Source organism: Sus scrofa, chromosome 14, assembly GCF_054392235.1.
Source record: "Sus scrofa isolate SSC_HxYL_T2T_F1_AM1 chromosome 14, Sscrofa_HxYL_maternal_Yorkshire_Landrace_v2.0, whole genome shotgun sequence".
In the NCBI taxonomy this organism is placed as follows: Eukaryota; Metazoa; Chordata; class Mammalia; order Artiodactyla; family Suidae; genus Sus; species Sus scrofa.
The window spans coordinates 143,277,781-143,299,362 of NC_139396.1; the positions used below are offsets into that span (position 1 = coordinate 143,277,781).

General features: G+C 44.2%; 1 protein-coding gene and 1 long non-coding RNA gene across 30 annotated transcripts in view; both read left to right on the forward strand.

Moving 5' to 3' along the window:
- Nucleotides 1–2,549, forward strand: part of ADD3 (adducin 3) — a 132,287-nt gene extending 129,738 nt beyond the window's left edge. For all 29 annotated transcript variants that reach the window (XR_014826210.1, XR_014826207.1, XR_014826203.1 and 26 more), the window contains one exon: nt 289–2,549. Coding sequence is in view for 21 of the 29 variants with exons in the window: in XM_084994231.1 (XP_084850357.1) it covers nt 289–581 (293 nt within the window). In the remaining 8 variants the exon portion in view is untranslated. The remainder of the gene's footprint in view (nt 1–288) is intronic.
- Nucleotides 2,550–2,666: 117 nt separating this feature from the next.
- Nucleotides 2,667–10,947, forward strand: LOC146397053 (uncharacterized). Its single transcript, XR_014826212.1, has 3 exons — nt 2,667–4,314; nt 4,811–4,896; nt 10,488–10,947. It is a non-coding gene; the product is annotated as an uncharacterized LOC146397053 (long non-coding RNA).
- Nucleotides 10,948–21,582: the final 10,635 nt, after the last annotated feature.

Consider the following 21,582-nt stretch of genomic DNA (forward strand, 5'->3'; position numbering starts at 1 on the left):
ATGTGTTGTGTTCCTTGTTTATACTGACTTGCTTTACAATGAAACTATCAAGTCATCAAACCGGACTTATCCAGCCTTCACTATTTGGTCTAACAACTTTGTCCTCTTCCCCTTTATATCATCTAAGAACATTAGCTTCATGCTAATAGGCCCATAGTTTATTAAAATAATCCATCTTTATTGGAATTGAAGTGATGCCTTGGCATATTGCTTAAACATTTCATATTTATAAAGTAAAGCAAAGATATCAACTATATAAAATAACCAAAAACTCCTCCCCTTTTATAGAAAACCATGAGCTATTTTCCAAGAGCTTCATCTCCATGGATGTGCCTGTCCTGATAGTAAACGGCAAGGATGACGTGCATGGCATTGAAGATGAGCTTGCCCAGCGAGTGAGTAGGTTAACAACAAGCACCACCATAGAGAACATCGAGATCACCATTAAGTCTCCAGAAAAAATTGAAGAAGTCCCATCACCTGAAGGCTCACCTTCAAAATCACCATCCAAGAAAAAGAAGAAATTCCGCACTCCTTCTTTTCTGAAAAAGAACAAAAAAAAGGAGAAAGTTGAAGCCTAAATAAAGTCTTTTTATAATTATTATTACAATGTGACGTTGCACATTTTAAAACCGCATTTAAGTTGATCGTTAATATGCAGTGGTAGATCAGATTGGGGGTATGTAGCAAACTGGACTTTAAGAACTGGAAAGAGGTTTTACTAAAAGAAAAGCATTATGAAAAATACTTTCAAATTCATCTCACATTTTATATGTCCAAAAGAGGTTTTGAATTTTTAAACAATTGCTAGTTTTGACTAGCTCTGCCCTCATGAAGTATCATTATAATCGCCACAGATATCTGTCTGAATTACTTCAGGCCTTCTACATACTTGTTGGAAATAAATTACCAGTGAACAAGCAAGAAAATTTTTATTTCTCAACACCTGTTTCACTTGGTAATCAGATTATAGTTTTTTATCATGATTATTGACTGTACCTTTTGGGTTCCCATTGTTTCAATGGGCATTAACAGAATGCTTTAAAAGCGTCTAAGATAAGAATCTATAGCATTAGTATACACTGGCACATATTTTTTTGAAAGTTAAGAAAAGATTCAATTGGAATTTTATTCATAGTATAAAATCTCTTCACCTGAAGTAACTTTGTTTGCCAAAAAAGGGTCATTTTAGTAAACTATAATTTTTGAAAAATCCTTTTATATTAGTTTAGAAAGCCCCTTATTTTTCAACAAAGGGGATTTTATACACATAACATGGGTTATTTAGTTTAACTCTGGCAAAAATGATTTTTGTATGTTGAGATGTTTGTATACCATTCAGTATAAAAGTGTCATAAGCATATTAGCCAATCATTTAACCGTAGAGCATATTTGAGGCTGCTTGGTACTAAGCATACTTAAATATAATTAAAGAATCCAGGGACTTGGTATCAAAAGGAGATTAGAGCATTTAAAAGCATAACAAGATTCATATTTGAACCTTATAATGTATTTTTCTCTTAGTATTGCTAGTGAATGAAGAAGCCCTCATAAGGTAACCAAATGAAAAGGAAAAGAATGAGAGAGAAAGTGAAGAATTAAGGGAACAAAAGAAGTGTCATGAGAAGAATCTTAGTTTGATAATGATTTATAGTCATGATATGATTTGAAGTGTAATTTATTGGAAGCTTGTCCCAAATCTCTAAAATTCTGTTTCCCTGCCCAAGTCATTATATTTCTCAGTTGATATTTGAGTTTTAAAGGGGTCAGATTCTTTTAACTTACGTATCTTTAGAAGGCAGCACAAGAAGAAATCAGTGGGGCTAATCCCCCTCCCCCACCCTGAGAAAACTACCACTTCTTGATTTTTACAGATTTTTCTTGTCTTTTCAGTTAACTTTCTTTCTAATGTAAATACAAATTTAAACCTAGGCTTAATATAGTTTTTTTTTTTTTCCCCTTCACCCAAGTGATGTCACAAATCAATGTAAAATCAATGATCCAAAACAGTCAGTGGGTAAAAATCATCCAAAGTATTTCTGGAGGGTGAGTTTGTGTGTAAAAAATTACATTGATTATAAGTGTGTTCTGGGGCTGGTTCTGTTTGACCGTGTGTGTATGATGATGCAAAGTTGAAACAGAGCCTAGAAAGTTCATTCTAGATCTCACTAACTACTGGAATCAGTGTTTTAATCTCTTAGTGGAAACTTTCAGTTGCTTAATTCTGTATTTGAGGATTCTTTTATGTTCTACATCATTTATGTTGTATTACAACGTACGTAGAAACAGTAACCTGTGAACTCTGCTTTTCCATAACTTTTTAAAAATATATATATATCTTAAATGAATGCAATGTGCATAAATATTTTTTAAACACAACAGTGAACTATTTGCACCTTTTGCTAATGCCTCTATTTACTTGCTTTGGCATAAAGAATGAGCCAATGAACCTCTGTGTCCTGTGGAAAATGTATAAATGTTATCTGATATTGCTCTTAGATGTAATGCTGATTAATGTAAAATCACAAATAAACAGTATTTTAAATAGATTTGGTATCATGAGCTTTCAATTCAGTGGTGGTTGCTTATCCTGAATTACTTTGTGGACTGTTGTGTTTTGCACTGAAGTGAGATTTTGAGCGAAAGCCTTTTTTTTTTTCTTTTTAGAGCCGCACCAACGGCATATGGAAGTTACCAGGCTAGGGGATGAATCGGAGCAGGACCTGCCAGCCTACAGCACAACAATACCAGATCCAAGCCGCATCTGCGACCTGTGCTGCACCTTGTGGCAATGCTGGATCCTTAACCCACTGAGCAAGGCCAGGCAGGGATTGAAACAACATCCTCACAGATACTAGTTGGGTTCTTAACCTGCTGAGCCACAACGGAAACTCCAAAATTGACACTTCTGAATAAGGAATGTCCTGATACATGTGTTTTCAAATTATTTGAAAATTAACTATTGAAAACCCTTCTCATATCAGCTCGTTTTGTGAGAAATATTCTCCAAGTGACCTATTTTTGCCTTAATGGGCTATGGCGACCTTAACTATTTCTCTGAGATCTAAAGTTCTTTGAAGGACTTAGAATTCTGATTCTTAGTCTCAATGCTACTGTTCAGATGTATGGATGTGGAATTGAAGATGGTGCAGAATATGTGCTGAGTTTATACATCACCCTTCTCCTTGATTTTTGTTTATCTAACAGTGTTACAATAAAGAAGATAGTAGAGAAAATAGAAAGTAGACTACTATTCCACCATGTTAACAAATTCAACAAAATACTTTCTTCCCTGCCAGATCTTGTTCAGTTAATGTATATATTTCCTGTATATTGGTTATCATGGTGTGAATGTAATTTTATTCAAGGTTTTTTTCTGCTTAGCATAGCATAACCCATCCTAGATTTTCAAACTAAACATCCTTCACATGAATGGTTTCTTGTGATTTTTTTCCTCCCACTTTGTCCTAAAAATAGAGTGCAAGAGGGGAAATCATGTTAATTGAGGGTTCTGGTTAATTGAAGTTTTTACTATAATTACCCATTATAAAAATGAAGGGTTTGGGCAGAGAATAGATGCATAGTCTTGGGCATATCTAATTATTACCTTGGCTTGTAAATAGCCCTTTGGTGAAAAATTGCTGTTTTAGAAAGATGCTCATTTCAGAATTCCCTTTCATAAAGCAACAAAGACAATTATCTTCAGTTCTCACTTGAGAGTCCATATACATGAAAGGTAATGTTGCCTGTGCCTTTTTCCCTATTGATTAGTGTTTTCATTCAGCAGGGAGTAAAGAGGACAGAATGGATCAAATTGTGACCGCATTGGTTTCTCTTAACATTGGCTCACTCGCTCTCTCTCTCTCTCCCCCCTCCCCCAACCTTTTGATGTAAGCAGAAAACACATAAAGTCAAGTTGGCTATTTTTTAAACTCAAGGGTGATGTATATACATTCAAGTTGCAGTCATGGCCAAACGAGGGTTTTTAAAAAGAACAATCTTCTTTGTGGCCACTAGAGGGTATCGTAGACCTAACAATCCTGTTTTGTTTCTAGTCCTTTCTTTTTCTTAGTCTCTAGGCACCATCATGTTTGTTGTGAAGTGGCCAGAACTTAGTAAGACTTTGTTGCTTACCACCCACCTCACTAGACTGTTCTCAGCTTTGTTGTCTTAACAGGTCACACTTCACCAATACAAGTACTACCAGCAGGGACTCATGCCTATGGGGATAACACAGTAAAATTTTTTCAGGTGTGGTCTCAGAAAGAAATTGTGTTAGAAAACTCCTCTGAGGACAATATAATAAAACTGCCTGTGAGTGACAATATAATACCTGCTTCGATAATTGGTATTTTTTGACTGGGAACATAACCGATAATAATATCTGTCAATTTTTTATACTGTCTGTGTATCAAAGATTATGCTAAATGCTTTTCGTGTATTACCTCATTTGGCCTTCCTTAAAAATGTAGATTATATCCTCATTGTGGATAGAGGTGAAGGCTTACAGAAGACAAAAAGGAGGTGCTAGTATTTCACTCAGATTCAGATTTCTAAAATTACTAGTGTCATGTGTGTGCCAGATCCTGTTGCAGCTCCAGTGTACGTTTTCTGGGGGGAGAGGCGGTTTACTTGGTTTGGACTGTAAGTCCACCCATGGTGAGTTCATGGTTTTGATATTAGATGGGATATAGATTTGGGGTAAAACACTAACTTCTGATTTAGAAGAATTTTTTTAACAAAGTACTCCAAAAATGAATTTGGTGAATTCTGGAAAATAGAAATGACCTCTGCTAATATTATCCTTTAGGATAAAGAATCAGCTCTTGAACCTTCACTGTGACACCTGGGAGACAAGTTATCTCAACCTTTGTTTAAGATGCAAAAAGTACTCTGGTAAAAATTCTTTATCTTTGCCTTTTTGATTTCCTATGTTGGGGGCAGAGAGAGACTAAGTGTTATTTTGCAAACCTGAAAAGATTGCTTGATCTAGTTAAAGAAGTAGGTTTAAAGATAAGAAATACACTGTACTTAACTTGCAATCTTATTTAAATGAATATACTTGCAGATGATTTTTCTTGGGGAAAAATCTAATGTACATGCTGGAGACCAGAACAATGATAAACAAACCTTTGGGGAAAATCTTGATAGAAAAAAACTGAATTTGCAAATTCAGTGGTTTTCAAAGGGATTTCATTTCTGAGAGATGACCATTAGGGGGCAATCTTGGGTCAAAATTTAGTTTTAGTTATAATTAAGAACTTCTTTCAAAATATCTCTAAGCTTAGATTTGGAACTTTGCTCTGATTATGCATTACTAGATGGAGAATAAAGTTGAAGAAAGTCTCTAAGTGCCAAATTACCTCATTCATTCCTTACAGCCTAGTTATCTTGTTCTCACTTAGGAGGAATCAGTCCTCCAGAAAAGTTGTGCTTGCTTAACAGTTGAAAAATGGCTAAGCCAGGATTCACTTCAAGCATGTTATCTCATGCTTTTCTGCTATCCCACTGTCTCCCTTGGAAGTTCATTGGATCATAACCTAGGAATAGATAAATATACAGTTATCTAAAATTCCCTGCAAAATAATATTTAGAAGTTTACTATGGGAATAAAGACAAACATGTTACAGAACTGAGCCTATATATTATTTATCAATAATTGCTTTTCCTAATATATCAAGTCTGTTAGATGCTCTGCGAGTCTTTTTTGTTTCCTATCTTGTTAACTAAGACGCTGATTTCTTTACTGCTGCAACCTATAATATTTTAAATGCCATTTATATCTTAAATGACAGACTGATACTTTTTGATATTCCTTATGTAGCAAAAAAAAAAAGTTGTATGTCTTATCTAGCAGATAGATGGATATATCTTCAGTCCACAATTATTTTTAAGGCCTATAAAACTTTTGGTTGGTTAAGCCTTGATGTTGAAGCAATGGTGAAGGTTATTGATTAAGCTAGCTTTTGTTTTATTCTCACAAACGACTTTAGTTTTTGTCATTTCCCAGAGCCAGCCTTGACCTTGCTTATAAAAGTTTCTTTTTTTTTTAATTCCTTATTTTCAGTCCCAAGTAACTCCCATCATTAGACAAAATACTATTTACTTGCTAAAGTCCACCTTAAAACAATAGCATTGATTTTTATTAGTCCAATTTGGACATTCACTGAAGAATATTAAATTTCTAAGAAGTCATTCTAAAACTTTTAAACATGCTTTTGAAATAACAACATGTAGTACAAAATCTTATAGACAAGATTTTTCTTCATTGTTTTTAAACTTATATTAGACTGTCCCTCGGAAGGCCAGTAAGCGTGTGAACCCTTGGGAAAGACCCAATTTGGAGTGTTAATTATTGGCCTTTTTAGGCCAAAGAATGTCCTATCAGGGTGATATTTAGACTTGAGATTTTTCAAGGAAAACTTGGATTTCCCAAAGCAGTAATATCCTAGCAGGTGGGGGTGGAAATGAGAAAGTGGTATGGTGATAAACTGCAGGAGTTAAGAGGTAGACTGGTCTGTGGATTTCCCACTGGTCCTCTTGACTTAAATGGTATTTTCAGGGGGAGGGGGAAGCTGGTAGTGACAGCCCCAGCCTGGACCTGAAGCTGCAGTGCTGCTAGATGCTTTTCAATGATTTGCTGGACTAGCGTATGTTCTTACTTAATGTAAGGGCACTTTCTTAAGTGGGATCTAAACTAATTGTTTTTTCCAAAAACAATAGCTTCTGCAGATTCTTATTGAGCAGGAGCTATGGAGGAAGTCGTTGCTGCACTCTATAACCCACCTCTTTCCTGTTGAGTAATGCTCTAGAGGCTGGATTTCAGTGGTGACTGGCTTGGTAGACTTTGACTTCAGAGTAGATGATCTCCTCGGTTTTACGAGAGAAAGTGTAGGTAGAGTCAACTTGCTGGCAGGCATAGACGTTCTCTTCCAAAGGTGTTTACTGGACTAACAAGTTAAGGTTAAACATTACTTCCTATCTGATTTCTATTTTAGAAACATTGGCTTCAATTGTTTCAACTGAAGTAAAGGTCATTTGAGGCTATTAAGACAACCAAAAATATATTCCAAATATTATCTACCCAGCCACGGTGCTGGGAGGGGGAGAGGGAGGGTGAGGCTTCCACTGCATCTGGGTGTTTGGGTGTGTTAAGCCCTTTAAAACGTGTTGTGTGGCAATTGAGATGCTTCCTTTTAGAAATGTCTTTTAAGCAGGAGTTCCCATTGTGGCGCAGTGGAAACAATCCAGCTAGCATCCGTGAGGATTCAGGTTCAATCCCTGGCCTTGCTCAGTGGGTCAGGGATCTGGCATTGCCCTGAGCTATGGTGTAGGCCATAGAGCGGCTTGGATCTCACATTGCTAAGGCTATAACATAAGCCAGCAGCTGTAGCTCCAGTTCGACCCCTAGCCTGGGAACTTCCATATGCCTCGGGTGGGGCCCTAAAAAGCAAAGAAAAAAGAAAGAAAGATCTTTTAAGCAATATTTTTATTTTAGGACCGTATATGCGAAATGATCTTATATAGGTATGGTCTATACCTCCATTTTACCTTTAGGTTAATCTTGAGCAAGAGTACATGAACATACACTTGCTAAAGTCAAGCTGAGCATGGCTCAATTAACTGCAGAAGAACAGGGCAGACTGGGTGGGGCAAGCTCTGGAATTCTACTCACTCACTGAGCAAAGTCAGGCATTGGGGCAATAGCTTGAGCTGAAGCAGCTCATAGGAAGCCCAGCCCAGCCCACCAGGTAAAGCATAGAGGATGTGGCAATCGACCCAAAGCACAGTGTGGTACTGTGATCTGCATCGGGGAAAGTGTAAGTGCCCATCAGGAATCTGGGGCAGGATAGCAGGACTGCAAGAGTCTTGTATGTAGCACATGGACCAGCCCCAGCGCCAGGGTAAGCTTCAAGAGCAGCGCTTCCTCCACTTCCTGTGGGGCAATGGCAAGATCAGGGCAGGGCCTCAGGCTTTCAGGGCCTGAGTCTAGTTCTTCAGCACAGGAACTCAGACGTCAGGAGAATGACACGTGGATCCTGTTGTCAGAGGACCGCTCAGGATCCCAGGAACAAAAGCGCTGCATGGAGCCAAGACACAAGGTCACGACTGGCCCAGAGACAGGCATGGCTTGATGCTGAGTGAGTCTCAGAACCTGGAACTGAAGCCACCTTAGGTCCTCCTGTCTCATCAGGACTAGTCCTAGAGTCTACAGCCAGGTGAGGGGGTCAAGTCCCCCAGCTGATGGAGAAGGGGCCTGGCCTGACTCTCACAATGGAAGCAGCCCCATGTGACAACAGACTCAGAAGGTAGCCAGAATGGGTAATTAGAATTCCACACCAGAACCTACCTGGGAGGACAAGGGACAGCCACCAAAGCACTAGCTGCAAAAATGCCCATATGTTCCTTGGGAACTAATTTTCTCAAACTGAAAGTACAGTTTTCCCATTTAAAAATTAGCTATAGTGACAAGTCTGGCCTCCCCTACTAGGAGTCACTATAAGAAGCTCCTCAAGAGTACCAGTTGGAGGGAGTTCACTTCATGGCTCAGTGGTTAAGGAACCCAACTAGCATCCATGAGGACATGGGTTAGATCCCTGGTCTCCCTCAGTGGGTTAAGGATCTGGTGTTACTGGGAGCTGTGGTATAGGTCACAGACGTGGCTCTGACCTGGCATTGCTGTGGCTGTGGTGTAGTCTGGCAGCTGCAGCTCCAATTACACCCCTAGCCTGGGAACCTCCATCTGCCGCAAGTCCTAAAAAAAAAAAAAGAGTACCAATTGGATAGAAGGGAATCACAGAGTGGCCTGTGTTCCCCCTTCTTCCTACCAGAGTAAAAGAGGCTATGATTTATTTATTTTTTTTTTTTTCTTTTTAGGGCCGCACCTGTAGCGTGTGGAAGTTCCCAAGCGAGGGGTCACATTAGAGCTGCAGCTGCCAGCCTATGCCACAGCCACAGCAACGCCAGATCCGACCCACGTCTTCGACCTACACCACAGCTCACAGTAATGCCCAATCCTTAACCCACTGAGCAAGGACAGGGAATCAAACCCACATTCTCATGGATACTAGTCAGATTCATCTCTGCAGAGCCACCACGGGAACTCCAAGGCTATGATTTTAAACTAGCAGAACAGCTTTGATTCTACATGGTACTTCCTCTAGACCTGGTTGTGGTAATGGCCTTTTGCCCGTGAGTCAGAAGACCTCTCATTCATCTTTCGACACTTGCTGGCAGAATGAGTTCTCTGTCCACTCCTCCAGCCTCAGGCCCTTACCTGTCAGAGCTCAGATCTGTCATCATCAGCTCTTTGATGATGATTCTGTCCTCTACTCCAGTCTTGTCTGTAGAACCCAGTTCCTACTCCCTGGCAAACAGAACCCCTTTACACCCATCTCCCTCAACTTGCATACCCGGCAGAGGGCTTGCGCCCTCTCGGGTGACTTCCTAGCTCTCCAGGCATCCTCCATCTGGCCCCACTGATGAAGGATGTTAATCTCATCAAAATGACTTCCTTCTTTGCTGAACTCCAGTGGTAAAGTTTTAGAGAAGTTTCCCAAGGTGACAAAAGCTGGGGTTGAAACCTAGGTAATCCAACCTGAGAGAGTATACCTTTTTTTTTTTTTTTTTTTTTTTTTTTTTTTTATCTTTTTAAGGCCATGCATGTGGCACATGGAGATTCCCAGGCTAGCTCGAATCAGAGCTGCAGCTACCGGCCTACGCCAGAGCCACCGCAATCAGGACCCGAGCTGCATCTGCAACCTACACCACAGCTCTCGGCAATGTTGGATCCTTAACCCACTGAGCAAGGACAGGAATCAAACCTGCGTCCTCCTGGATACTAGTCAGATTCATTTCTTCTGAGCCACAATTGGAACTCTGAGAACTTATACTTCTGTCTTTGATTCCCAAGGATAATTGCTAATCTTATTCATCATCATTGACATGGATCTCTGGGGACAGCAGACATCAATTAAATAACCTATTACATTGTACTAGGTTCATGTTATCTTTCCCTCTCAGTCTCTTTGGCACTAGAATACTCTAGCTGTGGCACATGATACATTCCATATTATTTAATTAAAGAATTATACAAATAATACCCTGAAATTTCCATGTTTGAAACTGTTTAGCATGTTTTTCTTTGTCCAATAATAGAACATTATAGACTAAGAAGAGTTTATGCTCTGGAGTCATAGAGACCTGAGTTTGATTCCTGGCTTTTCATTTTTCTATAAAATGGGTATAATAATTATATTTGCCTCTTAGGATGCTTATAAGAATTAAGAGAGATGGTAATAGACACAAGACTTAGCATGGAGACAGGATCGGTAAGCCCTCAATGCTGATATTATTAGTAGTATCCCTTTTTTCAGTCTCCTTTATCTGCTAGCAGAGAATGCATATTACAAAAAAGATTAGACTATAGATAGCTTATCCCTTTCAGTGTTAGCCACTTGATATGTTGTCATTCCTGTTCTTTTCAGAATTCTTTGTACAACTATGACCAGATTTCCAGTCTTTGAAAAAGAAGGGCAGAAGATGACAAGGAATGAACAGATAACCGAATGTAACTCGCCCTTTTCCAATAAGAAACTTCCTGGGAAGGTGATGGACGAAGGGATTGTTGCATTGGTTCCTCCCAGGCAAGACCACTCCAGAGGAACAACTTCAAGACCAGCAGGACTGGAGTTCCCATTGTGGCTCAGCAGAAATGAATCTAACTAGCATCCATGAGAACGCAGGTTTGATCCCAGCCCTTGCTCAGTGGGTTAAGGATCCGGCGTTGCCATGAGCTGTGGTGTAGGTCGAAGATGCGGCTCAGATCCCGTGTTGCCATGGCTGTGGTGTGGGCCAGCAGCTGCGGCTCCAGTTGGACCTCTAGCCTGGGAACCTCCATATGCCTCAGGAGCAGCCCTAAAAAGACAAAAAAAAAAAAAAAAAAAAGATCAGTAGGACTGCCTAAACCTAAGGCAGCTTCCTGGAGAAGCCTATAGGTCCCAGGAGAATCCTGTTGTCTTGTGTGAAGCAACCACCTTTGGGAATCTTGCTGGAAAGGATTACATTTCCTAGCTCCCTTTGCTCCTTGAAAGTCGAGAAGCTGTTACACAGAGGATTGGTCATCTGCAGGCTTGTGGCCCTAATTGTCTGATCTTGGCAATTTAAGAAAGTCCTTTATGAACAAACTTAAATGATGCTTCACAATTTCAGTTTTCCATTTGGGGATGCTCTGGTGGCAGAGGTTAGGCTGAAGGGTTCTCACAGAAGCATAGAGAAGACCCAGAAAAGGCAGGTTCATATCAGACCTGGGTTGGGCAGAACATTAGTAAGAAAATAATTACCTGCCCATGCTCACAATATAATCATTAATTGCGGGGGAGAGGAAAAAGGGGGATGTAAAAGTAAATGGGAAGGGAACCCCAGAATGTAAAATTTTTTCTACAGTTTGAAAACATTAAACACTTGCATACTCTCATATTCATTTCAAGATAGGAAGGAATACGCCCAAACAGAATGTATTTAACAGTGGTGATATCTTGCTAGTGGGATTACATGTGCTTTTAATTTTTTGAATCTCTCATATTTCCAAATTTTGGATAGGAAAATATTAAAAACTCAGAAAATCAAAAATTATGACAATTGGGAGAAGTGTTATATTTACGTCATGTATCAATATTGAATGATAAGCAAAGAGCAGAACCATGCCTGTGATATGCTACCATTCATGTCATAAAGGGAGCAAATAATATATGTTATTTGGATATGTATAAGTTATCCCAGGAAAATTAAGCAGAAATCAGTTGCAGGGGATTGGGAACTGCCTTGTGGGAGACAGGGGTGGGATAGGGCTTTTCACTCATAAACCCTTTTATACTTTATTTTTTATCTAGTCCCAATGTAAAAAGTTTTTTAAATACAGTGTATCTTCCCCTCTTCTTGTCGGGTCAAGGCTCCCTGCGAACTGTCAGAAACCACATCATTATACGTGAACTCTGCATTTACCATTTCAAACATGCTCAGCATGATCCACAGTAGGTAGAATGCCTGCACGATACCACACACCGTGCCATGTGGTGCTATTTATCTAAAGTCCCCCTTGTCAAATGCATATCCTCATTTAGAGCCAAAATTAAAATGAATAATTTTAAGATGACCCATCAAGTTTTCATTTTTGCCTTGGTTTCCAAGAAGCCTAGAGCTAGGTTTGTCTTCAGCCAGATTTTCTGGTTGAAGGGAACAGTCAGACTCTTCCTACCTGTACCCACCCCCATTTATTTCACCACTCTCCTCTTTCAAATCTCATTCTAATAGCTTTCTATTAGAAACTTAGTTATATCTTTCCCTAGATGCAATTTCCAAACCTCTCTGGAAAGCAATGGATATGTATTCGTTATCTACTGCTGGGTAACAAATCACTCTACAATATAGAGGCTTAGAACAATATGCATTTATTGTATCTCACAGAATATATTGCTTTGGGTCAGAAATTCAGGAGCATTCTGGCTTGGGAATCTTTCAAGATGTTTCAGAGTTCCCATTGTGGCTCAGCGGAAACAAACCTGACTAGTATCCATGAGGATGTGGGTTTGAACCCTGGCCTCAATCAGTGGGTTAGGGATCTGGCGTTACCATGAGCTGTGGTGTAGATGCAGACTCAGCTTGGATCCCTCATGGCTGTAGTGTAGGCCAGCAGCTGCAGCTCCAATTTGCCCCGTCTGGGAACTTCCATATGCTGCCAGTGTGGCTCTAAAAATACAAAAACAAACAAACAAAAACATGTTTCAGGATGTCAGCCGGAGCTTTGGTCATCTGAGGGCTTGAGGGGGCTGGAGACCCTGCCCCAGGAGGGTTGGCTATTGGTGGGAGGTCTTCGTTCCTCCCCCCATGGGCCTCTCCATGGGCTGCCTGATTGTCCTCAGGACAGGGTGGCCCATGGGGCAGACAATGCAGGAGGGAACAAGATGGAAATCCCAAGGCCTTTTATGACCTTGCTCCTGAAGCCACACTCTTCACTCCTACGTCATAAGAAGCAAGTCCCCAAGTCCAGCCGTCCTCAGGGGGAGGGCTCTTCAGCTTCACCCTTTGAAGAAAGCAGTGTGGAAGGATTTGTAATCACCTTAAAAAACCACCACAGTGGAGTACCTTCTGTGGCTCAATGGGATTGTCAGAGTCTTAGGAGGGCTGGGACAGGGGTTCAGTCCCCAGCCTGGCACAGCGGGTCAAGGATCCAGCGTTCCTTAGGTTGCAACTATGGCTTGGATCTGATCCCTGGCCTGGGAACTCCATATGCCACAGGGCAGCCAAAAAAAAAAAAAAAAATTTAAATAAGTAAAAAACTACCACAGGGTATAATAAATAATCAGAATTAGTCAATTAGTGTCAAGTTAGTTACATGAGATGGTATAAAGACAATGAGAAATAAGGGAACACCCAATGAGCACCTGCTCTGCACTCACATACCTGATGGTGATTAATGTCTTTAAAACTTATTCTCGCTTTTATAGATGAGGAAAGAGGAGACTCAGTGAGGATGGATAAGGTGTCCAAGGTCACAAAGAAAGTGTCATAGGTGCATGTCAAGCACATGTCAGCCTGAGGTCACAGCTGTGCTGTCACCCCATCCCAGTGGGCAATGGAAAGCATTCTCAACTATTTGCTACCTTGAGTTTTCTAAGCCAGGGCCATTTTGCCACCAGAGACAAAAGTGGCAAAGGTGAATGAACTCATAGAGCTGTTTAACTCATTTCTAAATCCTCTGGAATCACATGTGTTAATTCTCCTTCAGAAGCCCCTCCCCTGTCTTCCGGCGCTATTTGCTCAGCCCAGGCAGTGCCATGCCTCTCCTCACCCCTGACTTTGAAAGCCAGCCAACTTCCCTTCCCATTGTAGCTGGCTATGCCATGGAAGCCAGTGGGGTCAATGGAGTAAGGTGACTCTAAGCACTGGGGTGTGTGGGGACAAGGCCCTCTCTCTCATGGGAACTGAGCCAAGCCCAACAGGGTGGAGATGGGACAGCCCATCTGCGCTGGTGCCATGCTGGACTGCGGAGGCCTGATAAGGCCAGGGAACCTCCCACCCAATTCGGTGTCCCCTTCCAAATATAGACTTCTCCCGACACTGCCCTCCAGCCGTTGATTGTCACATGGGCACTTTTCTCCAAGGTAGCAGGTGGCCTCTTTGCTGCTGCAAGATGGGACGTGATCCAGTGCAGGACCAGAATTGGAGTGCCACCGAATTCCTACCTCTCCTACCCCCACTTTCCTTCTCAGCCATGGCCACTCCATTCCTCTCAGGGAAACAATCTTCTGATGGACTCTCTGGGCAACGCTGTCCTTTCTGCTGAGAATTCATGCCTGGAGAATCCCTGGAATTCTGCTCCGCTGGTATCCCAGCTCCCAAGGTCCTTCCTTCATACAGAGAATTTTCCTGGGGTAGGAAGCTGAGGAACCAGTGCTGTTGTCAGGGGCAGAGCTGAAGTAAGAAGTAGGTCAACTGGGCCATTAACCAAGGCTCCAGCCTATAAGGACACTCAAAACCATCCTTTTAGTTAAAAAGGATGAAGAATGTCAACTTCCTAGGAAGTATCTTTCAACCATTTATGACTGAAAGAATTCTGTGATGAAATAGTTCAGGGCAGTGGCAGGCATCGAGACTTTTCACCTCAATTTCCTGCTGAAGGTGAAGATCTGGTGAACACAGGGCTATCTTTCTGGGTGTGGTCTGTGCATTTGAAGCCCATTGCTGCTCCCACCCCACCCCACTTGGTCATCCACCCTTCTCTCTGTGCTCAGCCTCCTCTCTAAGAAAAGGAGCAACAAATACTGAGAGGTTATCAGCAGGGAACCACCACCAAGTTGTCAGCTCATGGACCAGGTCGCCTTCCTGGCTGGAGCAGTGCGTGCTTGGGGCAAGCTGCCCTCTTAGCAGGGCCTCTGGGGTGGATCAGAGCTGCTCTCGCTGGGATCAAGGGAGGCTCTGGGAGGAACCAAACCCATGAACTAGCTGCTGGCTGTCCACCTTGGTCAGCAATGGAGTTGAATTTTCCCTTTCTTCATTGCTAGGGCCGATTCCTCACTTGAGAGCCCCCAGGACACCTGACATTGATGAATGGAGCAGGGTGAGCCCATGGCCCTGCCAGGAGGACAGCATCAGGTCAGTGAAGTCCGTGTTATATGCAGGTGAATAGAACTTCTTCCATGTTGGCCTGAGACCCCAAGAGTGTGGGCCCTGGGAGAGGTCAACCTGGGAGCAGAAAGTACAGGAATGACCACCTCTGCTAGTAACCTGGTGCCCTTGCCATGTATAAGGCAGTGCTCTGGGTGCTTTATAAGGATGGTTGTGTCCTTAAGGATGCCCCTGGGGACAGAATCCAATATCCCTCACCCTGTTCTGAGTAAGGAACCTCAGGCCCGTAGAAGCTAAGCTACCTGCTCAAGATAGTGGTCGATAAGTGAGGGCTCAGGATTCAAAGGCTGGTATCTCTGACTCCTGGGGCCCCTTGAGCCACTGATTCCTCCTGAGAAAAGTCACCCCTTCAGTACTTGGAATCCCAGATTCTTTTTTTTTTTTTTCTTTGTATGTTAGCACCTGTGGCATATGGAAGTTCCCAGGTTAGGGGTCTAATAGGATCTACAGCTGCCAGCCTATGCTGCAGTCACAGCAGTGCTGGTTTCCGAGGCACATCTGCAAACTATGCCATAGCTTGTGGCAACGCTGTATCCTTAACCCACTGAGTAAGGCCAGGGATGGAACCAGTATCCTCAGGGACAATGTGTTGGGTTCTTAACCCAAAGAGACAGAGTGGGAACTCCCGGACCCCCAATTCTTGCCTCTGCTGTGCCTCTGCTCTGCTCTACCCTCCTCCAAGGAGAAGGGCCTCTCACCCTGGGAAGCTCCCATGATCCCTGCTGTAAGACGGGCTTTTCCAGAACAGATCTGGGGCCTGAAATCAGGCCAAGCGCAGAGCCCAGCCTGGTGAGAAGATGCTGGGTTGTGGATGCACAGGGCTGTGGTCATGGCTGTAGACTCTACTCAGGGGGCGGGAACCAGGTGAGGCAGAGGCTGTGTGGCCAAGAAGGCAGCAAACTTGTGAACTTGCAGCCAGACATTCTGCTGAGGACCAGCTTGGTGACCTTGAGCAAACTCTTCCCCAAGGTCAGTTTTCTCAGCTTTCAAGTAAGAAGGATCATATTTGCCCCATAGGGTTGGTGTCGGGGGTGAAACCAGAGTGAGCCCAGTGTCTGCACTGCTGCTGGCCCACTGCAGGCATCCAGGAGTGAGTGAAGGCCTTGTGAGGTTCCTCCTGGAACCTTCCCCGGCCCCACCCCCACTGCACCTCTTCTGTGCCTCTTCCTCCTTCTTCATTCCTTGTCTCCCTCTTCCTTTGTGTCTGGAAGCCTCAGAGTGGCCAGAGAAGATGTGGCTGAGAGTTCCCATCATGGCGCAGCGGAAACGAATCCAACTAGGAACCATGAGATTGTGGGTTAGATCCCTGGCCTTGCTCAGTGGGTGAAGGATCCGGCGTTGCTGTGAGCTGTGATGTAGGTTGCAGATGTGGCTCGGATCCCATGTTGCTGTGGCTGTAGTGTAGGCCAGTAGCAACAGCTCCAATTGGACCCCTAGCCTGGGAATCTCCATGTGCCGTGGGTGCCAACCTGAAAAAAAAAAAAGCAAAAAAAAGAAAAATGTGGCTGAGTGTCCAGTGACACTCTGGGAGGGGTCACTGGACACACCTGTTGGTGGCCTAGAACACTTCCAACCAGGAGGGTTAGCTGAGCCAGGCCCAGAGTCAATCAGAGAACACGTGTCCAGTGACAGCCACACCCCAGGCTTCTGACCCGTCCACTGCCCCCTCACTCACCTGCTTGTCACCATCCCCCCTCACCCCAACCCCCACCTCAGGAGTTCCAACCATGGCCCAGAGGACACAGTTAACTGCAAAGAGACCATGGCCATGGTCACTTTTAGCTGGAGGGGAGACTGCAGACTGCCTTTCTCTCTCCCTCCCTCCCCTAAACCAGAGAGGCAGGGCAGGGGGGCCCCAGGATCGGCACACTTGGCTGGCTGGCTTTCTGTGTGCAGGGTATTGAGGCTGTCTAATTGACAGATAGTAAACACAGATAAAGACCCTGGGGCAGAGAAGAAGGGGTGGTTGGGATGAGGCAGGCGAGGCACTGGGTTGGGGAGGGTGGGTTGAGGGTCTTGGGAGAAGACCAGATGGCTCCCTGCCATGTCCGCATCTGGGCCTCCACCAGCTTTAAGCTGAGTGAGCAGGGCCTGGTGGACCAAGGCTGATGCACACATGAAGGGGGACACAGGGGTACAGCCTAGGGGAAAGTGGAAGACAGGGGTTCCCTGTTCTGTGTGAAGCCTGGCAGCTTGGGACTCCCCTCCGGCTGCCCCTCTCTTCTTCCCCAGTCTGGGGCACGCTGTGCGTGTCCACACTGCCCCTCAGCTCACCTACTCTGGTGGGGAAGGCCAGGAAGTGGGTCTCCCAGGCAGGCCTCAGATAGCTCCCCACGCTGGGAGTGAGCCTTTTTCCCTCAGGGGGGTGGGTCTCTGCACCCCTGCTGCTGGCAGCACTCAGGAAGAGGCCCCAGGCTGTTCGAGAGAGCCTGGCCTCAGCCACCAGCCCTGTGACCGCCCCCCACCCCCCCAGCATGGCCCCAAGCCCAAAGGATCTACGTCCTATCCCAGGGTGAGGTTCTGAACAAAAGGGAAGTAGGGGGCTGCCTTCTGTCCGCCCCCACCCCCCAACCAGGGGGGCCCATGTACTGCCTTTACTCCAGATGTGGGCAAGCTAAGGCACCGTCTACACTGAAGGCACTTCTTTTCCAAGGCCTCATGCTGTCTCCAGCCCTCGGGAGAAGAGAAAGGCCTCTGGCGGAAGAAAGGGGATCAGAAGCATCTCAGCTCCTTTTGAGAATAACAGCTTCTCTTATTCCACCCTCTGTCTTGCTCCTCAGAGAGGGCCTCCAGCCCTCGACCTGAACCACCTGAGCTCTGAGCTGCCAATCAGGCCAAGCCTCTCACTGAGGACTGTCCTCCCCTGCTCCCCCAACCCTTCTAGTGCATCCCAGGCTTTGCATACAGCTAAGTCCTGCCCAGAGAGACACCACGACCAGGAGAGCTGGCAGACCTGCGTACACATTTTGTCCCTGTGCTATGACTTTGAAAAAGTCCCTTACTTTCTTCGAGCCTCAGTTTCCCACAACTGGGTGAGTGGGTACCTTGCAGACTTGTGAGGATTTAATAAAGTGAGATCTTTAGAACGCTCTGCCCTGACGGGGGCCATAGGGCCATCCTATCCATGGGTGCTGCCTCCTAAACCTCTCTCCCTTCTGGCCCCTCTTTCTATTCCCATTGTCAGGGCCCTCATCTAGGCTCCTCATTTTTCACCTTAATTTATTTAAATGGCCCCCTTACTGGTCTCTCTGCTCCAACCTCCCACTGCTGGAGCGTGAGCTCTTCGAAATGCAGAGCGTGGTCCTGCCACACCCAGCAGGAGTCTGTGCCTTGTAGGAAAGAGGGAATCCAGCTTTCTTTGCTTGCAGGGAGCCCAGTGGGAGCCTGGCCCAGCTTTATTTCCATCTGCTCACCTGCTTCCAGCCACTTACTTCCACGCATGTATCATCGCATGCACTCTTTCCTCAGAGGGGCGCATCCTTCCCCAGCTCATCTGAAAGCCAACCCCTCATTTTCCTGGGGAGAAGTGTCCCCACTGTGTGCCAGGCACTGTGCTGAGCATTTGATTTGCATTCTCACGAGGTATGTGCTATTATCATTACTATTATCATGTCCACTTAACAGACGATAAAGTCCCGAGAGGTTAATCCTGCTCCCAAACCCAGGCTCTTGGTTATATCTCCAAACTCAAATACTTCCTCCTGCAAACACTCCAAATATGGAGGCTGGATCTGGCTTAGCATTTGCGGGGCGAGGGGCGGGGGGAAACAGAGTGTGTAGATGAGTTTCAAAGAAGCAAAATATTTGTTCAGGAAAAGCACATGATCAGCCCAGCAAATGTGGATTCGGCAGTTCCTGTATTCAAGGGACAGGTCTGGGTGCTGTGTGGGGTTAAAAACCATCCTATAAAATCGGATTGTGATGATCACTGTACAACTATAAACGTAATAAATTCATTGAGTAATAAACAAAGCAAAACAACAACAACAACAAGTTGGTAGAGAAGAACAAGTGCTGGCAAGGATGGGGGAAATTTGAGTCTCCACACATTGCCATTGGGAATGTAAAATGGTACAACCACTTTGGAAAACAGTTTGGCAGTTCTTCCGAAAGTTAATCATAGAGTTACTGTCTGAGCCAGCTGTTTCACTCCTAGGTATACCCCCCAAAATAATTGAAAAATACGTTCCCATAAAAGCTTGTGCAAGAATGTTCATAGCAGCATTATTCATAATAGCCAAAAAGTATACCAACGCAAATGTCCATCGGCTGACAAAGGCAAACACAGAATGTTGGTACTATCTGTGCAATAGCAGAAGGGCCGTACTGACACACGCTACAAGAGGAAGAGCCTTGTAAACACTATGCTAAATGAAGGAAGCCACGTGTTGTATGACTTCATTTGTATGAAATGTCAAGAGTAGTAAATCCATAAAGATAAAATGTAAATTAGAGGTTTCCAAAGTGTAGGGGTATAGTGACTGCTCATGGCTATGGGGTTTCTTCTGGGGTTAATGAGAGCGTTCTAAAATTAGTTAGTGGTGATGGTTACAGAATCATGTAAGTTAACTAAAAACTACTGAATTGCTCACCTTAAAAGGACGAATTTTAGGAATTCCTGTTATGGCTCAGTGGCTTAAGAACCCAACTAGCTTCCATGAGGAAGCAGTTTTGACCCCTGGCCTTGCTCAGTGGGTTAAGGATCCAGCATTGCCGAGAGCTGTGGTGTAGCTTGGATCCTTCTGTGTTGCTGTGGCTGTGGCATAGGCCAGCAGCTGTAGCTCTGATTCGATCCCTAACCTGGGAACTTCCATATGCCAAGGGTGCAGCCCTAAAAAAAAAATATATATATATTATATATATGGTATTATGATATTATGGATTATATCTCAATAAATCTGTTAAAAAAAAACAAAAAACAAAAAATTAGATACAACTTTAATGCCCAGCAATAGAAGCCTAGTTGAGAAAATTGTGATATAATTGTCGGATAGAATACTCTTGCAGGGTTGGGGATTCTGTATAGTAAAATGGAAAAACCACCATAATGTTATAAGGCGTTGTGGATAAATTTTATCCAGGAGGAGGCTCTCTGGATTTTCTGATATTTCCACACAATAAATTTAGATTCATTGTATAATTTCTAAAAAGAGTGACAGGAATGCCCTTCAGCAGTAATGAATCCAACTAGTATCCATGAGGGCACAGGTTCCATCCCTGGCCTCACTCAGTGGGTTAAGGGTTCTACATTGCTGCGAGCTGTGGTGTAGGTCACAGACACAGCTCAGATCTGGCGTTGCTGTGGCTGTGGTGTAGGCTGGCAGCTGTAACTCTGATTCAACCCCTAGCCTGAGAACTTCCATATGCTGCAAGCGTGGCTTGGATCCCGAGTTGCTGTGGCTCTGGCCTAGGCTGGTGCCTACAGCTCCGATTAGACCCCTAGCCTGGGAACCTCCATATGCAGGGGGAATGGCCCTAGAAAAGGCAAAAAGACAAAAATAAACAAATTAATAATAAAAAGCAAAAAAATAAAATAAGAAGAGTGACAAAGAGATCACCTATGCCTTTCCAGGTGCTCAGAATCCAGCAAGGAGGACAGATATGAATGTTGCAAAAGGAAGCTAAGAGACTGGGGGAGGGTGGGGTCAAGCCTTGCTGGGGGACTTCAGGCAGATCTCCTGGAAGGGATGGACTTTGCAATTATGGCTGGAAGAAGTATTTAGGGGGCAAATCAAAAAACTGGGCCAACGGCCTCAGGTTTTCCAGGAGACAGATGGAGGGGGAAGAGGGCATTTCTCATCAACTTCCCAAAAGTCCTAAGTGTGTTGAATAATCCTGGCTAGCCATTGTGCCCTCCATACCCATGTAACCACTGGTGGGACACTGGGGACCTTTGTCAAAACCAGTCATCAAGAATAATCCAGGTTGGCCCTGGCAGCCTGTGAGTCGGGTCTGGACCAGAGTTCCCTGGGGTGGCCACACTGACGGGGGGCGGGGGGGGGGGGATGGTCCCACTTTCCCAGCAAAGCAGACGAAGTGAGGCAGGACGTCAACACTCACTACCCTGCTGTTTCCCACCTTCCACCTTCTCTCCATCTTTCTCTTAAATACTTGTCCTCTCGGAGTTCCCGTCATGGCGCAGTGGTTAGCGAATCCGACTAGGAGCCATGAGGTTGAGGGTTCGATCCCTGCCCTTGCTCAGTGGGTTAACGATCCGGCGTTGCCATGAGCTGTGGTGTAGATTGCAGACGCGGCTCGGATCCTGTGTTGCTGTGGCTCTGGCGTAGGCTGGTGGCCACAGCTCTGATTAGACCCCTAGCCTGGGAACCTCCATATGCCGCGGGAGCGGCCAAAAGAAATAGCAAAAAGACAAAAAAAAAAAAAATACTTGTCCTC